At 38.6% G+C, this 15,933-nt stretch overlaps 1 protein-coding gene across 1 annotated transcript in view; it reads left to right on the forward strand.

Annotated features, from left to right (window-relative positions):
* Positions 1-15,933, forward strand: part of ERP44 (endoplasmic reticulum protein 44) — a 40,754-nt gene that overhangs the window by 17,001 nt on the left and 7,820 nt on the right. The window contains exons 2-8 of the mRNA XM_088526131.1: positions 1,192-1,264; positions 1,997-2,036; positions 2,768-2,883; positions 8,799-8,983; positions 9,427-9,542; positions 13,337-13,394; positions 14,633-14,749. Of these exons, the coding sequence (XP_088382257.1) occupies positions 1,192-1,264; positions 1,997-2,036; positions 2,768-2,883; positions 8,799-8,983; positions 9,427-9,542; positions 13,337-13,394; positions 14,633-14,749 (705 nt within the window). The remainder of the gene's footprint in view (positions 1-1,191; positions 1,265-1,996; positions 2,037-2,767; positions 2,884-8,798; positions 8,984-9,426; positions 9,543-13,336; positions 13,395-14,632; positions 14,750-15,933) is intronic.

Here is a 15,933-nt window from a genome sequence, read left to right on the forward strand (position 1 = left end):
ATGTTTCATGTTATGGAAATGAGGGTGTTGTCCCCCATAGACTGCTATACAGGGCTAAGATGGACTGAGTATGCTATGCATTGGTCTATATATGGGAAATATGATCAGTGGGCTCAGCAACTTCACTGAGAACTATTTACTGATCCACAAAGCAAAGACTGATTGCTGCAAATTTCACCTACGTGTCATTTACAAAGGCATTTTGGGAGGTATTTATAACCTATTGCTGCAAAAGACACCCAGAATTTTGTAAGCTGATCTCAATGAAAGCAGACACCCACTCTGTCTAGTGTTTTTGAGAGGCAAATATTTGATGAATGTTTGTCCTGAATGCTAGAACACTTGACATTTGACATTGAATTATTCTTGCAGTGAATTGGAACCAGCGTCAAAAATCCGTATGTTTGGGATTTACTGCTTGAGGTGCTTCCTAATCCAAGCCATATTCCTTAAATACAGCATAATCCCTTAAATAACAGTGTTACTAATGCTGTAGGGGCCATTGATCAAGTGCTCTTTGCAGTTCCAGATTAATAGTGTTTTAATGTTGGTAAGAAAGCAGCCATCACCTCTGCTTCGGCACAGGTTTCCAGTGCAGCTGCAAGGATTAGGTCCAAGGCTCAGTGAATTGAAGTGTTTCACAGATTCACGGATTGTGTGTCACTGAAATCTCCAGTCTCCACGAAGCTCTTGCTTGGCATGTGTATTCAATTCTTTAAGGAAAGCATTCCTTTCCTGTTTTTTCCATCTCCATTTTTGCCCTACAAGCTCTGATAATAACAAAAGGGGAATTGCTTGTCTTTAGGTATAGCTGCCGTTCCTACCTTTTTCTGTGTCATGGGATAGTTAGATGACTAAAACTAGCATTCTGTTTCTCACTTCAGAGTATATTTGCGAATAGAAGCTACTCATAAATGTACAAAAATTACCAGTAATATTTCTGCCAGCATAATACAGGATGACAATATGAAGAGAGCCAATTGTACTTAAACTGTGAAAGGATGTTATATATCTGTAAATAATCTTTTACTTCTCTGTTTATTACTGGCAATTCAGTATCTGAAATGCATCAGCTGAGCTGCTGTTATTTTGCTCTTTGTTCTGCTTCCTCCGTGTCCTTCAGGCCTTGAAGTGTTATGTTTAAAATTATAAATATATTGCTTTATTGTTGACTGCTTTTTCTCTTTTTAGGTGTCTTGGCTTTTTAATCCAACAAGAAGTGAAATAACAAGTCTAGATAGTGGAAATATAGACGACATTTTAAGTGAGTACTTTGAATCTTTTTTCTTTGCCTGTCAACAGTCCTTTATATCAATCTTGCAATGATGTTTACCTATTAGATAGGTATATACTAGGTATACATAGGTATGAACTAGGCTCAGAAATGTCGTGCAATCCCGATAGAATATTAAGTAACTATGATCAAAATTAGCTCTCCAAACTTTGCAAATTTTTTTGCTGTAATTTAATGAGGGTCATAAGCCAGCAGGTATTTTTCTTGGACACTTTTTTGGGGTAATGCTTTGGTATAGAAGCAAATCCGTCAACAGAGTATTTTAAGATAGTCGTTGCATTATGCTTTACAAATGTTGATTAAAAATACAAGGGGGCCTTAAAGTAATGCTTTGAGAGTATATTAGAGTACAGCCGCTGGTTTAGAGTGCCGTAATTGTAAATCCAGAATTACTTCTTGTCTCTTATGTCACTTACTACTTTTGTATCTTAGTGCCTTAAATACTGACATCTTTACCATCTAACATATCAATGAAGTCAATAAAATACTCGACTAAAGGCCTCTTTCATCATTCTTGCCACTCACCTGAAATAAAATCTATTTTAAGATTTATTCTTGTCATTTTCTAACAATCAGACTAAGCTGAATGTTGTACAATATAGAAATACTGTTTTTACAGTTTATGCATATGTTTATGGTCATGCATTATAGTGTTTTAAGAAGTTTGCCTTACTATGTGACTTTTTTTTCCCCTCCTCCTAGACAATGCAGATGTCGCTTTAGTTAATTTTTATGCTGACTGGTAAGTTGTACAAGTTTCTTTTTGTGTGCGTATACGTGAGTTTTTTCTGTTTACACTTTTGCGTGTTGGAAATGGTCACATTTGACCATAGTATTCTAATCTAAAGTACAATAATATGCCCCTTTAAAAGGCATTTCTTTTGGGGGGTGTGTGTGATTTTTGCTCGTTACGCTTGCACTACTCCAACCATCTTTTGTTTCCGTCAGGGAATCTCTCAGAGGCAAAAAGGATTCTGTGGTAGTAGGGAATGATGTATTACATAACCAGAAGTTTTTCCTTTTAGCAAGACAGTTTCTGTTAGCATTTTGCTCTTGGAACATAGGATGGCCCAAAAGATTCTATTTTCTCCCTTTTTTCTTTGTCAGTTCCATAGAAATGTGCCAGCAAGCCTGAAGGTACCTTTAAAATCAAGCCCTTCTCTAATTTGGTAGATCCTTCATGTAGAGAACTTAGAGAATTTAAGTGTTGTCAATGTTTGAACCTCAACAATCAAAGCAACTTTTATTTTATTTTATAAATATCTTCTCCAGGGCTATTTCTTGGAGGATAAACAAATTAGCACATTTTCTGAATGTAATAGATTTCCAGTCTTTTTTTCCCATCTGAATTATTCAAGTTATTTTTGAGCCTATCTTTGTTCAGTGAATTACTGGGATGATTTCAAGTTTGTATTCTTTTCTCTTTCTCTCATTCACTTTCTCTCTCTCCCTACCTTTTTTTTTTCCCCACAGGTGCCGCTTCAGCCAAATGTTGCATCCTATATTTGAGGAAGCTTCCAATGTAATCAAAGAGGAATACCCAAATAGGAATCAAGTAGTGTTTGCCAGGGTAGACTGTGATCAACACTGTAAGTAAATCCTGATTTAGTTCTTCCTTTAATATCCGGTTGGTAAGCTACTCGCTGTATTGAGAAATATAAGGCAATATATAGGCAGCAATCTCCAGGGTGTGATGGATCTGCCCTATTTAGCCTAGAGAAAATTGCTTGTATACATCAACAGACCTCTCCTGATAAACTTGTTAGCGCAATCTCTAGCCTTCCTTCTTCAGCACATCAGTAAATGTGGCCACATATCAGTTTGGTCTGTCTCATTTAACAGGAAAAAAATGTCTGTGATTTGGAATCGAAGTGGCAGTTTGAGGGGTCAGAGAGACCCAAGTGCCACAAATAGTGTGGGACTTTGTGATGAGGAAGAGGGAGGGAGGGAGGAGATGCTCAGCTCAACTGCCCACTGTGGCTCATAGTCAATGATGTGATCAGAGTCGCAAGTTGTCTTTCACACAACCACCAGGGCTTTGCTGCCAAATACACTTGTTTTATTCCAGTGATAATCCCCAAAGCTGTTGTTTTTTTTTTAATTCAATCATAAGTAAAATCTCAAGGATCAACAGTTGCCCTTTGAAAGGCAGATGGATTGCACTAAGATCTGATAAGGGTACTTTCTTGTAGCATAAGATTGGCAGCATTTTCAGACAGGATTATAGATAACTGGCAATTAGCACAAGTAAATGGAGTACCTCCTTGTCCCAGTAAAATGCTATAGTGTTTCTTCACACTGAGTGTGCGGGGTGCTCTCAGCCCTGTGAGCAGCTGACATTTGCTAGCTCTCTTCTCCCTGAGTGTGCAGGGGACTCTCAGCCTTAAGGAGTCACCTTAGCCCAGGATCTCAGGGGAGGGGAAGGGATATGGTTCAGTTGGAGGAGCTGCTTAGGTGCTGTTCCTGATCCCTGCTCAGCTCCTTAGTGTTGGGCCCTGTCCTTTATGCCATTCAGAGGAAGAAGACGTGACTGTGCTGTGGTCATCCTTACAACTTGATCCTTCCAGCCTCTCTGGGAGAGCTCCATGAGATTATCTGCTCTTTGCACTGTCAGTGAGGTGAATTTTGATTCTTTAGAGAGTTTTGCAAGTGCATCAGCTCTTTAGCAAGTTTGGTATTGTTTGCAAATTGTAGTGAAGCAAGACTGCCCTGCCCCTGCAAGACTTCCCACCTCCCCTCCTTGCTGTTATGGGAAAGTACACAGAGTGTCCACCTTGTGTCCTTGCCACATCAGCAGTGACCTTGCAGGTTCCAGTGTTAACTCATTGCTTGCCCATCAGTATTCCCCCTGGGGTACTTGAGCAGCTTTAGAGCATTCAGCTGCTTTCTGACATTGGAGCAATAGGGCCATATTGGGGAACTGAAATAAAAGTTGGAATGCACATGTTCTTGAGGGACAGTTATGAGGCATGAAGTTGTCTCTTCTCCAAGCAGACATTGTTTTTGTCTTAAACACATGACATAACAGTGTATGCAGTATATAGAGGTTCTGTGACTGCCTATAGCTTTTCTAGAACAGCAGCAAATGGGCAGACTGCCTGTGTGTAGAATAATTCATATGGTATGTTTTTAATTTTTAAGTCCAATACAGATTTTTCTTTCTCTTATTGATGTTCCTCTGTTAAATGAATGTTTTCCTGCTTACTTCCTGAAGCAGCTTCTTCTAGAATCATGGAATTTAGAGTCAGGAATACCTTCCCAGATCTAAATTACTTGGCTGTGCATCACCTTCCTTCTCTCACACCCAGTATTCTCTTCTACTTCGAGTCATCTTTCTGTACAGTGTGTGCCATGCTTGGAGACTTTAAGCAAAAGTATAGCTTTAGGTATTCGAAGTTACCATCCCCAGAAAGTCAGGTTTTGGGTAAAGAATTAAGTGAAAGAAATTTGTGAGTTATTAAAGTGAAGTCTACTGTACAGCCTTTCCTGAAATTTTCTTTCTGAATTTGTTGTCTTTTTTTTTTTTCCCGAAATCCATTCTATTGCAAGATCTAAACAAACCACAACTGACTGCTACTATGAAAATAAATGAAGTTATAGCAAATTTCTTGATTGCTTTTATATCAGGCTATTAAACTAGTCACTCTACATACTTAAAATAAACTTTTGCGTATACTGTTTTATATCTTCTATCTCCTTAATCGGTGATAGTTATTGCAGAAAACTGTAGGAGAAGCAGCCTGTGTTATTTAGGTTTATTTGTACGATGGAAGTTCCCAGTTCCCCCTTTGCCAAGGTGTCTGTTACACACACACATGGTTTTAATTGCTAATTGCTTGGGTAGCTTGTTTTAGTGTAATCTTTGGGGGGAGGAGAATAATGTTCAAGTTTTAGCAGCTCTCCAATGAGGCTGATGGTGGCTAATGGCTTTAATGCTATCTTTGGTATTTTAGCTTTTTCATTGCTTTGAGGTAGAAGCAAGAAATGTTGTTGTAGAAGACTCTTTGAGCTACTGGGTGCCTGGTGTTTAGCCGTGAGATGTTCTTGTCACAGCAAGCTATGTGACTCAAAACCTTTTTCCAGGTGTTTGGAGCACTCTAGAAGCTTGTTGCTTAACCTCCTCCTCCTCACCCACTCGTTGAATTGAGCTCTTTGGAACATATTACAGAGCTGTGGCGCGGATGGAGGAGGAGGTGATTGTCCTCCTGGGCCTGAGGTTAGGTGCGGTGGGCTAAGCGTTGGTATGGGACAGTGAAGAGTTTTGGTGTGTTTATTACTGGAGTACTATAAGCTCTCTGTACTTGCTATATTTAGTCTTTATGTCCTTAAGAAGTGTCCTTAAGAACATGACTTCTCCTACACACGCTCTGAAATGTGAGAAATAAAAGTAGAATCTGAAGTCCTCCTCCTTTTGCCTTTTTGAGTTAAAATCGCAAAGCCAGAGGCATGATTCCTGATTTACAGTGTTCATTTGATGGGATAAAGTTTTAGCTTTAATGCATGTGATAGCAGCTTTCTAATAGTAACATCTGATGGAGGTTATTGTACTGTCTATCGTGGGCCTTCTGCAGCAGTTTGCCTTACTTCAGAGTCAAGGTTGTGGTGGTGCTGTGTGGTGGTGGGTTTTATTTTGCGGGGGGATGTGGGGAAAGGGTGTTAAGGCCTGCAGCTTTTGTGCCCTTATTAGTTCACTATTACCATGATATCCTCTGGTAGGTCATTTGCTTTGCAAATGTTCTGTTTCTGTTTGAAACCAAGACCCTGCAGGGAGCCCACAGAACTGATTCCCACTCCAATAGAAAGATCAGTTTTTCAGGAGATCTCTCTAAATAACTCGCAGAGTGGTCAGCCAGGCATAGATACTTCCCATTTAATGTACTGTTACTGAAGTGAACTGGAGGTCGCAACAGCTCACACCAGCATCTGAGGGCAAGGCAAATTAAAGAGAAAAATTGATGCATGGTCAAATATTTGTTGCCTAATGACAAAGCCAACATCCTGTCTGCTCTTACAGACAGTATTAAGATGTTTTTCTGGGAGGGGATAGTTAGGCTTCAGTGCGACTAAGTACAAATTTTAAACATTGTTATTTACCCCCTGTGAAGAGGATAGGAGAGTGACCTACTTATTTCATTGGATATGACCGTTTCTGTAATGTCTGCTAATACTAGTCTTTGAGGAGGTACTTAAACTGTACTACTATTGTGCTTTCAATAAGCAAAATAACACCTTATGATAAGAAGTTTTGGGTTCATAAAGGGAGTATAAATGACCTTGAAACTGTAAGCAGATATAAGGATTTTATTGTATTCCTACCACTTAAGCAGGGGGAAAAAATACCACTCTGAAAGAGATATCTTGGCACAAGACAAAAAGTGGAAGTGGTTCAGAGAGGATGTTGATGACTCTTCAAGGAGAACAATTTTTCTGGTCTGTCAAAATAAGAATAGTTGTTGTGAGTGCTCCTTAACAGCAGAAGGTGGTCTAGATTGCTGGTTCCCAGCTTCTTATTAGCTGACTTTTATGCAGAACATTGATTCCTTTTCTTACACCTCTTTTGATCCAGTGTGCAAGCTGCTGTTAACACTTTTCATGGGGAAAGGTTAGTTTGTTTAAATGTCCTTTTCAATTCTGCTCGCTCTTGGTATTACCAGAGGTCTTATGTTGTGTGCAAATGTCATGAGAGGGGTAGTTTAACTGGGGAGAATGGATATAGTATTATAAAGTACTTACCAGTAACGTGGGAGTAGCGCTTTTTACATGACAAAAATGCCTTAGGTGAGCTTGAACTGAAAGAAGACTCTTGATTTTTATAGGGCAAATAACAAATACTTCAAGTTTTAACCTACCAAACCTCCCAAGACCAGGTTTCATTTTTGTTCTGTAGTATTTCTTGGCAGATAGCGTAAGGGACTTATCTAAGCAGTGTTTTTTTGTTTGTTTTGTTTTGTTTGTTTGTTTTAATAAATTTGATCTCATATGAGATCAATCAGAGCTACAAATCTGGTAGTCCCAAGATCAAATATGCATCTGAAGGAATGAAACAGAAGGTTTCTTTAAAAGTGGGGAGAGAGTTGAGATGTTTTGTGTCAAATGCAGTAAATTCCATCATGTAAACACAGGGTTAGAAAACGCGGTAGTGTGGTTTCTGCTTCTTCAGGCAGTAGATGAACCTCATTAGAAAAAGTAACTTCGGATATTTTCAGAGATTATTTTATGGATTTTGACTTTTGTAGCTTTGATGTTTCTTCAAGATAATTTTTCTGATTATGCTAGCCCTCTGTATGTGAATTGCTTTAGGTTGTAGCTTACGTTATGGAATGGATGTTTTAGGCTAATTGTCCCTGTTGTTCAAATCCTAGTGGGCATCTTTCTGGAGAGCAAAAATTCTTTGGGAAACTTAAGATCTAAATATTTGGTGGTGGTGCTGGTAGTATGAATTAGGACCTGGGAAACTGGAACAGGGGGCCAAGGTGTGATGGTGGGGTGATACCCTGGCCCTTGTAGGTGCTGCTGCTCCTTCAGCAGGAGGGATCACCCAGACTCGAGCGTGGGTCGGAGTCCACTTCGGTAGCGTGTCTTGATGCAGTGGTTCCTTCTTGGCCTCAAGAAGATATAAACTGGACTTGAGATCCTGGGTAATGCGAGCTACTCTGCTAGATGAACTCTCTGGAAGGAGTGCTAGGTGTCAACCTAGAGCGATGAAATCTGAAGCTACTTGGAGAATCAAGGCTTGTGTTTTTTTAAAGAAAATGAAAAATCATGGCTGGGAGGTGTTTTTGTTTTGGTAGGTTTCCCATCTCTGGGTTGAATCTATTTTCATGAGAAAATGTAGAGTGAAAATGTCTGGAAATGTTTTAAAATGTGTTTTAGGATTTACTCTAACAGATGTGATCTATGAATGAATTCAAGCAATATTTCAGGTGTTTGCATTGTGTGCTTTCAATTTTAAAAGGAATATAATTTTGTCATAGCTCTGCTTATGTTAGCTCTCCCTGTATCAAATGCCAGGGTTTAATGGAATATTTAAGATTTACACTGCTTGACTTCTGAGTCAATTCAAACATTTTTTCATGTACTTGCATTTTACATTTTGTTTCTTTTTTTTTTTAAAAAAAAAAAAAAAAAAGTGGGGGGGGGAGGGGGAAGGTTTCAAATACTTGTGTAGGACTGTCCTTGGAGTGCTAGTTCAAATACAGTATTCCTGGATCCTTTAACTTCCTGAATGCCTGTCTGCCTTGTTTGCTTCCTACACTGTCTATTAAATTGCTCTCCTAGTTGCTCGTAGGAAGAGAGGGTACTAAATGAATGAGCCTAGATGTAGGCATGTTCTACAGTATAGAAATACAGTAGCTACCCATTGTCTGCCATGTTTTTCAGGTTATTGTTTATTTATAGATATGTGAATGCTCTCGCAAACACGCTGTGTGTGTGTACATGCACGTATAATATTTCACATTCAGTGTATTTATTTCTGCTTCTTTTTCTTAATTTCCTTCTGTAGCGGACATAGCTCAGAGATACAGAATAAGCAAATACCCAACCCTGAAGCTCTTCAGGAATGGCATGATGATGAAAAGAGAATACAGGGGCCAGAGATCTGTGACAGCAATAGCAGACTATATCAGGCAACAGAAGAGCAATCCTATCCAAGAAGTGCAGGATTTGGAAGAAATAACTGCTCTTGATGTAAGTCTTGATTTTTTTCCTTCAAAGTACATGCATGTTTGAGGCATGTTTTGCTCTTTTTGGTTGTGGTAGTACATTTTTTGTTTGGTTGTTGTTTTGTTTTATTTTTGGAATGTAATGTATTTGAAATACATATTGATATTAGGAGTAGGGGGAATGTGGAGATCCATTCAGAACTATTGTAGCAATGAAACTAGATCATTATCTCCAGTATTAGAAATTAATTCCAATATCAATAGTCCTTTCAACTTCATTAATTTTATCAGAATATCACCACTACCCAATTCCTTACTTTACCGCTAAATTATTTGAAATGAAACAAGGTGTTTTTCATGTTTGCTTACAAGATCTTTGGGGAGTAAATGATTTTTTTTTCTTTTTTTTTTTTTTTTTTTTTTTTTGCAATTTGAGATTAAAAACGAATGTTAAATTCTAATTTACAGCGCAGTAGAAGAAATATTGTTGGATACTTTGAGCAAAAGGACTCTGACAACTACAGAACTTTTGAAAGAGTAGCAAATATTTTGCATGATGATTGTGTATTCCTGTCTGCGTTTGGGTAAGTTTTTAAATGTATTGATTTCATTACTCCATTGTTGAAATTATGTTAATTAATTTCATGTAATTTAATTGAAGTAATTCTTTTAATGCTTTAATTGTGTTGAAATTGAATTAGATTTTAAAAGGTCAATACACTGAGAGAAACTGGAGAAGGGGAGTGAGAATCTTTCCTCTCTTAATGTGACTGAATTGTGAAATCTCACTTTGATTTACTTTTTTCTTTTTTTCCACTCTTCATCAGTATAGTTTAATTATCAGTAAAGGGGGAGTTTTTAGGGCGTGAGGCTAGTCAGTTGTATCCCAAGACCTGCTTCCTTGGAGGGGGGAGAGGGGGGAAAAATATGGAAAATCTCAGGGACTTTTTGGCAGTGATTTAACAGCTTTGTGGCTTTGCAGACTGACTTTATTTACGGTATGACCATTTTCATTTCAAGTTCCCTATTCTGTTGAACAAGTTAACTGTGTTGTTTGCTGCAGGTCAACCTGGTGTAATGAGAAACGCAGAGGCTCCACGGCACAGTGTTACTGTTCTGTGGTTGGGTACTGTTCTTGGTGTAGTTACTGCATGGTTTTTTTTGGATACGCTAAAAAAAGTGTGAAAATGAACATTAAAAAGTTGATGGTCTAGGCTTCTAACAGTAGTTGCATAATTATCTTTGTACTGATAAATCTGGACAGTGAATATTTAAGTAACCTTTATTTTGAGGTTAGCTGCTAGGGCTGTGTGGAATCGCTGCCTTTGCTTGTAGAGGGCTTGCCCATGTGATGGGGAAGCATCGCTTGAACTGTAGTGCTGGCCTTTCCAGTGAAGAAAGGAGGAAGTGAGGTTTAAGTTTCTTGCATGGGGTTTCTTTCTCTCTCTTTTCCCTTCTCTGACAGTACAAAAATGTCTAACATGTTTTCATTAATCTCTTCTGAATTGATTCTGCTAGTAAACTTTAATTCTGTGAGCTCCCTGCTGGCAGCCAAGCTCTGATAAAGTGGATTACTGTCTGGCTAAGTACAGTTTTGGACTATCATCTGCTAAGTACAAAGACACTGATGCAAACACTCTTAGGATACCCACTCTTGTGCTACTTCTCAGTTTAGCTACAGCAAAGTAATGTCCAGGAGATTTACATGTTGGTGGACCTGGAATGAATGATGCTGTTTCATGCATCAGACACAGCATAGGTAGTTACCTACCCAAACACTCAAGGAATCCATTTTACTTTAAACCAGCAGTTTATTTTATCTGTGGATTCTCAGATTTGTGCCAGTAGTTGTTTTCCCACGTGTGATTTTCTATCTCAGGTAACTTCCAGTAGTTTGACTGCTGCCGTCTGTTTTTCAGAAGTGCATTACCCATAACTGGATGTCATCAGCCGTGTGTATGCGGCTTAGCTTGGCTAGAAACACTTTGGGTGGCCTCCTGCTCATCCATTTCCCAAGGAAGGGTGTCCTGCTCCTGGAAAGCTTTCACCTCAATAGTGTTTTTAGCAAAGCTTTCCAATACTGCAATAATAAAACCCTGATCTGTTCCATTATTATTATTTGTAGCCAGCCAGTGTAGCTGCAGGTTTCCCAGCAGGTTTATTAAGACTCTTCTCAAGACTTCGGCTCCATTTCTGGCCTGGAACTGTTATTGCTTTAAGGTGGAGTGTTCTGGAGGGCAGTACTGAAAACTAAACAGGGTTTTGTCTCTGCTTTTGTTATCCTCATGTTTCCTAAAAATATTGTGTGCAGATAAACTTCCAGGAAAGATACTGGCTATAGAACAAGTGCTTTCTGTTAAGATTATAAGTAGCCAAGTGATTAGTGCGTTGCTGGCCCTGATCAGTCAGACTCTTCATTTGAAAACTCTGCGAATTAGACAAAGAGCATCCCAAGAGCACCTTCTGAGGGGCTTTCTGACTCTGGTGTGGACAAAGTGCTCCTCAGATATATGGGAACATGGCAGCTCATGTTCAGACTTCTAGTAGACTAAAGTGAACTGAAAACAGTCAGTTTGGCAGGAAAGAAAATAGTTCACTAACTATTCATTTCTGTCATTGCAGAACTATTTCCTGCAAAATTGTACTGGCTTTAAGAAGCTGCAGTGGCTTATTTTAAACTTTGCTAATGGTGCTTGGCTGCTGATCATACATATGGAAAACTGTGCTTGAAAGAACGGATTCTTACAAATCTGTTAAGATCGGTGGTAACCACAGAGAAAGAATTAACGAGAGTAGAACTTTGTAAGTTACAGGAGAAAATGCAGAGACACATCAGTTAGTTTTTGAAGACAGAAGTACAAGGGAGAATGAAAAACATCTGCAGAAGTGGAGGAGAATGGTGGTGTGCCACTGAGTCATGGCACAGGAAGCCAGATGCAGAAGAACAAAAGAGAAAAATACTTTTATCTGAAAAGGCTATGATAAAATGTAGATCATTTGTGGAAGAGAATGGTCAGTCCAAGAACTCTCATAATTTGATGCTCGCAAGCAAATATGGTTTGTGTGGTTGCACATGCATACCTTGCCTTCAGGTAATTGCTTCAAGAGGAAAAGTCTAAACAAAAAAGGAAAGTGATGGGTCTTGTGGGTTTTTTTTTTTTTGAGTAAGATCATTTTGATAGCAGTTTTAAATGGAATATATTCAGGGATTTGAGGTTTTCCTGTTGAGATGTCCTTGTGTTATTTGACCTGTGTGGTGCAAATCGGTCACAGTTACTGCTGCTGAAGTGGAGGAACCCAGAAGAGGACCTTTAGGGTCCTGCAGCAGTCTGCGCTCTCCAGCTTTTATTTATTTATGTTGCATAGTGAGCCCATTAGGCTGTGAGTGGGCAGGTGGCCTCCATGTCTCTCCTTTACTCCTACTCAGGGAAAGGTTGTTTGGCATGTGGGTGGTTGGCTCGGTGATCCTGATGGCAAATAGCGAGTCTCTTGTTTTGGTGTGAATCCTGGGGATTCATCTCATCTTAGAGTGACATAAATTGAGATACTTAGACTTGCCTTCCTCCCCCCCACCCTTCCCTTCATCAGTCTTGAATAATGCCTATATTTAAGCAATTTTGGAGTGGGGAGTTGTCCTTTATTTCTTCTCTTTCCTGTTTTGAGTATGTAGCGCTCTCTATTAGGTTTAATAGGAGATGCTCATTTTTGAGGTGCAAGCTGGCAGCTTTCAAAATGCTCCTTTTGTGATAAGGAAGCACAAAATGCCCCAGAGCCTGGGGGGCAGAGAGGGAGTTTACTAAGGTAAAAAACTAAACTGAATGGCAGAAAGGGGTTGCACGTGTTGCCAGGTACACAGGCACGAAGGCATCAGCGGGCAGGACGGTTTGCTGCGGCTCGCTGCGCTCTCGCTGTCTCTTTGGAGATGATAACATGGCAGCGTGGGCTTCGTCGCTGCCTACGTGCTCATTATCTGTGCCAGGAAGGTAGAATTACACAAGGCCCTTCTTTATTGGGGTAAGGCCTTAAACAGGTCCAGCATAAACAAAAGTACAGATTTGTACTTCTTTTTCCAAAGCTGTCCTTTATTAAAAGTTGTACCAATGTTCATCGCACTCTGCCTTTAATCCAGACCTTACAGTCTTACAGATAATTTTTGTTGCCTACGTTACCGCCCGCTCCTCTAGTCAGACCAAAGTTTCTGTGGAGTCACTTTACAGCTTAATTGAAAGACCAGTTGCTTTAATTGTTGAATATTGAAGAAGTAAATAGTAAAGGAGGGGGGTGTGTGTTTGTTTGTTTGTTTTGTTTTGTTTTTTGGTAACACAGTTATCATATATTTGTCTGTATGAAGACATGCTTACTGGTTGGTTTGTTGTAGGGATATTTCAAAACCAGAGAGATTTAGCGGGGACAATGTAATCTACAAGCCACCAGGGGTAAGTCTGAACAAAGTCTTTTATTCTGCTTCTTCTCCTTATATGTGAATCTGAATTAATGGGGACTATATTCAAACCAATCAGTATGTTACTGCATCTTAAATAATGAATTTCATTTCATCATTAAATATTGTAAGAAATAGGGTCATAGGAACTAGTGTTTCTGAGTTGGTGAAATGAGGATCTCGGTCTCATTTACTTTCTGTTAAGTGTATAGAACCTAAATCTGTCACTTTACATTTCACCATTCAGTAATTATTTTTCCTAGAAAGACAGTCAGCTTCTCGGGTATTTAGGTATTTTGTGTTCTGTGAATGTCTCCTACTGTGAAGCTCACTAGCTGGTGCCCGTTATATTCCTTTAAAGAAAGGGAACACACGTTGCTCTGGCTCTTCTGGTTGTTGCTTGCCTGTCTTGCATGGCTTAGCCTACCTGGGGAAAAGAGTTGTTCTCTTCAGAAATATTTAGTAAAATTAACTGCATGTTAACAAACTCTCATGGATGTAGTTTTGCATGGGAAAAAATGCAGGACAGAAGAAGTCTACAGGACTTTTTAGGAATGTAATTATCATCTGAACATACAGTGTTTCAAATCCTCTGTGAATACAAAGTTTATTAGATTACCTATTTTGTATGGACATTTCCAAAGTTAGATGTATTTAACCATGGCCCTGCTTTACCTGGTGTTAACTAAGATTATAATTACATTAAAAGATGATAGCACTGACTTCTGAATTAATGTTTTTTCTTTGTTTATTAGAAAGTTTATGTGTATCTCTCTGAGAAATCAGATGCAAAATAGCACTTTCAAGTTCTGTAGCACTTTAAAGCTTTTTTTGGTTAGTCTTTGTTAGTATCAGCATGGAGGAGCTTTATGTCTGCACGCAGTATGTGTCTTAGTATTCTTTTTTAAGAGTGGAGATACTGCTTCTTTAGCTGACAGAAGTCTAAATAGCACTTACTCTAATCACTCCTACTTTAGAAGCAAAATAGCTTTCCAGTTCTTAAAATATCTTGGAAAGTGCTGGGTTTTGTATAAGAGATCATTGTATTCACCGTGTGTCCTTCAGTACGGTAGTTCATAGAAATGTTGCACTCGCAACCACCGAATGTTGTTGTAAAAACTAGCCTTCCATGTTGGTATAAATATTGTCATCTGTAGGTCAGGTAAATGGTCTTATTTGTTGGTAGTGTCATTTTTTCTGTTTCTCAGCTAGTGTTGCCTGTCTCTTCCACAGGACAATGCTCCAGATATGGTGTATCTAGGCTCCCTAACCAATTTTGATTTGGTTTATGCATGGACACAAGATAAATGTGTACCTCTAGTTCGAGAAATTACATTTGAGAATGGGGAGGTAAGAATTTCTTTCTACTCTTCTCCTAGAGGTGGGGTTTGCCCTCAAAATCAAGATGTAGTTTAAGGGGTTCAATCCATGGCAAAAAAAAACTTTCTGCATGCTTTACTTTTTACAGAAAATATCTGTAATTCAGTGAGTTTTTTTGTTTGTTTGTTTTTTTGAGCTTTTAGATTAGACTAGAAGCTCACTGGAAGCAGATTCATAGTATTTCATAGTAGAAGGGTCCAAAGATTTGCAGAGCAGTACACTTTGAAATGTAAGAATGAGAAAATAGGTGCACGTGAAGGCACATATACATACTTTATACATATGGCTGTATAAGGCTTTTGATAGGTTATATTATTAATCTAAAATAAGGTCATGGTAGGCAGAGGTTATGACTAGATGCTAATTTGTTTTGAAATCAGTAGATAAATATTCCTTACATGCTTTTTGTATATGGACTTGAAAAAGTGTTTCTAGTCAGAGTAGAAAATATATATATAAAATATACATACTATATTGTATATAGTATCATGTATATAAAAATATACATGATGTATTGACCACTTCCAATGTGTTATCTAATAAATAAATGTATTGAATGGTAGTTGGATGGTCACTTCTGTGAATTCTGATAAAAATCATGTGATACCTTTTGTTAAGCACTGATAATATTCTTGATCTTTAGTTTTGCATCCACTTTCTCTTGTGTTTCTTCTTGCTATAGTTAATAAGATGGAACTTGGGACGTTGCTTTTATACATCTTTTTCTTTTCACTGTTGTTTTCTTTCAGTATTTTTCTTCCTTTGTTACTTTTTCTTCCATTTCCATTTCCAAATTATAATTCATTTGTACAATATCCAGCAGAAAGTAAACCAAGTAGCAAGCTGTAACTAGCCACATCACTTACAAACCTCGTCAGTGTTTAGCAACAGATGGCACTCCGTTGTTTACGTGGGATTGGAAGACAACTAATTGTATGATCAAGAATCGATTATTTGTTTTCAATTTACAAACGTCGTCCCCAAATATTTACACTCCCCCAATTTAAAAACTTCTTTCTTTGACACTTCATCCTGTGTGCGCAGCATCTAAAACACGGCTGTTGTAGCTGTTTTAGGCACGCAGTAGAGTGTGCTGACATTAGGTGACCCAACAGAGGGATAGGATGGGATGAAGCGAATATGTTGCGTGCAGC

This window comes from Tinamus guttatus, unplaced genomic scaffold (assembly GCF_059628265.1).
Source record: "Tinamus guttatus ecotype Peru unplaced genomic scaffold, ASM5962826v1 Tinamus_guttatus_pri_ptg000025l, whole genome shotgun sequence".
Taxonomy (NCBI): domain Eukaryota; kingdom Metazoa; phylum Chordata; class Aves; order Tinamiformes; family Tinamidae; genus Tinamus; species Tinamus guttatus.